The sequence below is a fragment of the Priapulus caudatus genome, unplaced genomic scaffold, assembly GCF_000485595.1.
Source record: "Priapulus caudatus unplaced genomic scaffold, Priapulus_caudatus-5.0.1 Scaffold160, whole genome shotgun sequence".
In the NCBI taxonomy this organism is placed as follows: Eukaryota; Metazoa; Priapulida; class Priapulimorpha; order Priapulimorphida; family Priapulidae; genus Priapulus; species Priapulus caudatus.
In genome coordinates this window covers 301412-304973 of record NW_014577221.1, presented here as the reverse complement: position 1 = coordinate 304973, position 3562 = coordinate 301412, and the positions used below count along the sequence as shown (strand labels likewise).

The window sequence follows — 3562 nt, the reverse complement described above, 5'->3', positions numbered from 1 at the left end:
AGTTGTGCGTTGTGTTGGACGTGCTTCTCGGCGGCCTCATTGCTCGCCAAATTACGGTTAATTGATGGCTGCCGTTCATTGCTGCGCTGGGCGAGAAGAGGGAGAGAGACGAGAGAGAGATGGAGATGAGAGATGGAGGGAGAGAGAGGAGATGAGAGGAGGACAGCAGAGGAGAGGAGAGAGAGAGAGAAGTGTGAGAGACACAAGGAGAAAGAGGATGATAGAGGCCAGAGGAAGAGAGGGAAGAGATTAGAGACAAGACAGAGCGAGAGCGCGAGGACAGAGAGAGAGAAAGAGAGAGAGAGAGAGAGAGATGCCAGAGAGAGGTCTGAGAGCGGCGCCCCGACGAGATCGAGAGAGACGAACAGAGCGAGGAAGAGAGACCCGCAGAGGAAGAGAGGAGAGCAGGATCAGGGAGAGGAGGATAGAGGTGAAAGAGAAGAGAGAGAGAGGTGAGTACGAGAGGACGACGAGAGGAGAGACGAGAGACGGGAGAGAGAGAGAGAGACTAGAGATAGAGACGAAGGATGAGACGAGGAGAGGAGGATGGGAGAGAGAGAGAGAGGAGAGAGAGAGAGAGAGACAGAGAGATGACAGAGAGAGAGCAGAGGGAGGTAAGAGAAGAGAGAGAAGAGAGAGAGAGCACCCCGAAGAGAGGAGAGAGAGAGGAGAGAGAGAGAGAGAGAGAGAGAGAGAGAGAGAGGATGAGAGAGAGAGAGAGAGAGAACCTGAGAATGACCAGGGAGAGAGATAGATCTTGGTAACTGATTCTCAGCGGGCCTAGTTTCCAGTGGTGCTTTTGTCGCTTAACACCCACTTTCTCTCTCGCCGACGGACATTAAACCACACAATTAAAACACCACGAAAGGTACTTTGACCTGTCAATCTATGAGCGACGAAGGTGTTTATCTATATATATATAAAAGAAGGAGAGAGGGTGTTGCATCATATATTATTTATCATATATTATACTATATTATCACGCCCGCGCGAGAAGTGAGGCGACAATTTTGAGAGTCCTAGATGCTAGTTATCATACACGCGTGGCTCTGGCGCGCCCGGTATTGCGTTTGCATCGGACTATGCGTTGCGCTCTTGAATTCGCGCTCGAAAGTCGGCGTTTTTCTATCAAAAACAGCGATGACGACAAACGAATCGAGGCCTCTGCGCAACGCCAAAAGTAGACGATTATAATAACACGCAAGGAATCCGAAAAGCGATATTATGGCTAATGGTATAAAAACATAGGCAAAACACGCACGCGGGCACGCACACGCACAAACGTATGAACGCACGCACGCACGCACACACGCGTGTATGAACGCACGCTACGACAAGACACACACACACACACACACACACACACACACGCACGCACACACACACACACACACACACACACACACACGCACACACACACACACGCACACACAGAAACCGACTCCGTTTCGTGCTTACTAGTGGATAATACTGTGTGCGTGGTTGCGCCCTCGCCTGCGCTAAGCAACCTACTAACGAGTTGATGAGACACCAGGCGCTTGCGGGGCGCAATTATTTACGAAGCATAATTTTCACGTACAAACACCATATACTGATATAGTGAGCCGATACCGGATATACCAACGGCAATTACTCACAGGGGAACGATAGTCAACGGGCAAATATTAAATTATACGAATTCCGAACCTCCCACCTCCCCCTCCTTCTTTCCACACAAATTCTATTCGATATGTAGAGAACACGAGCATAACAAACATCACGCAAAAGAGAGAAAACGCGATTTCGTTTATATGACACGGATTTTAGCACCGATTAACAAGCTACTGGAATAACATCTACGTAGCCTGGAATTTTTTATACTTCATCAGTATGAACCAATGATAGGCGTCCAATTACCCAGGATCTCCTACAACCCATTTTCTTGTTTTGCTAGATTTTTTTCTCCAGTAATGCGGGACAACATTTCACCGGGTTTGTCGGTAGGTAGGCACTTTTTTACCAGTTGTTACAATTATTACGGCCCCATCATGATTAAAAAATCCCAGTAAAACACTTAGCACACATGAAATTGTGTTCAACATGATTTTCATATGCAAAGTTACTGTAAACAATATATCTCTGAATAATCTATAGCGCATAGGCATGCACTCTTTTTTTTAATCAAGAACGATGACGTCACTATTTAGATAATGCCATTCCTCCGGTAGAATGAGTCTTGCACGATCCGTGATCTGCCGAACTGCGGTGACTGGTGGCTCCCTCTCGTGAAGTCCCCGAGCCTCCAACCGTACTCCCATCCGCTGGTCATCGGAAACTCGTACTTGTCCTCTGGCTTCTTTAGGTTGCGATGCTGCAGGTATTCGTATCGGCCCGTGCCTATGAAACAAAGAAGGGTTACACACCTGCGCGATACGCAACGCAATATAAGCTGGCGAACGTGAAAGGTGGTTGGCTTCGGTTTCTTCATAAATATTAAATTCATCATGAGTTTTCGTTTCGTGTTACGTTTCGTTCCGTTTCAATCTTTAATTTGCTTTTCTTTTCGATTTTACTTAACGATCGTTCTCGTTTAATTTTTAATATGATTCAAATTCATATTTTGGTTTAAATCGATTTCTTGCAATTATTATTTTCGATGACATATTTTACTCGAGTTACGATTTTATATCGACATGACATAAAACTAAAAAAAATCATAATGCTAAAAAAACTTTCTGACCAAACTGTAGCAAAAAAAATTGTATAGCCAGCTTGCTAACCACATTGTTTGTCACAAGACTTCCCCCTAGATCGCAACAGTCCTTTTACAGTGTCATAACAAAATATACGTTCAGATCGCGAGACACACGCTTTCTATGACCGTTGCGCATGCGCGCGTTTCTACGCACGATACGTGAATCAATCACGCGTGAGAAGCGCTATATAAGCAGATTAAGCACGCATTTACGGGCTACGTTATATGGTAAGTATGCGTCACAACAGGCTCGCATGCATACACAAGCGGTTCAGCAATCGGAAAATCGTTCGCGCAAAATTGTTATTTAGATGGGATGCCGTAAAAGTAACGTACATGAAGCCAACGGTTCCGCTGTTATTAATGTTTAATAACGTTGTTCTTGTTAAGCTACGGTCATGCTCTTTTAATGCTTTAGATTTGCTGCTGTCGTAGAGAGATCGCGTAGCAGAGGCGGGTATAGGAGAGGTGAGGGGCGGAAATAGCGGGTATGATCGATACATGTTGATCAAGGTTCATTGTTGTTGTGAGAAATAGCACGTGTACGTCCTTCACCGACCTTCATAACCCGCGAGCCTTGACGTCACGAAAGAACTACTTATACGTAACAATATATAAATAATATCTATACATAGAGAGAAAGACAGAGAGAGCGCGCGCGAGAGAGAGAAAGAGACAGCGCGCGAAACAGATAGCGAGATTACGAGAGAGAGAGAGAGAAAGAGGGGGAGAAGGAAAGAGAGAGAGAGCGGGCGCGCGAGGAAGAGAGACAGAGAGAAAGCGAAGAGAGAGAGAGAGAGAGAGAGAGAGAGAGAGAGAGAGAGAGAG

The 3562-nt window shown here is 45.8% G+C and overlaps 1 protein-coding gene across 1 annotated transcript in view; it reads right to left on the bottom strand.

The window, feature by feature from the left end:
• Positions 1–2143: 2143 nt before the first annotated feature.
• LOC106806444 overlaps positions 2144–3562 on the bottom strand; it is a 4982-nt gene continuing 3563 nt past the window's right edge. Inside the window, exon 2 of the mRNA XM_014808379.1 lies at positions 2144–2376. Within this exon, the coding sequence (XP_014663865.1) occupies positions 2183–2376 (194 nt within the window). The 3' untranslated portion in view covers positions 2144–2182. The remainder of the gene's footprint in view (positions 2377–3562) is intronic.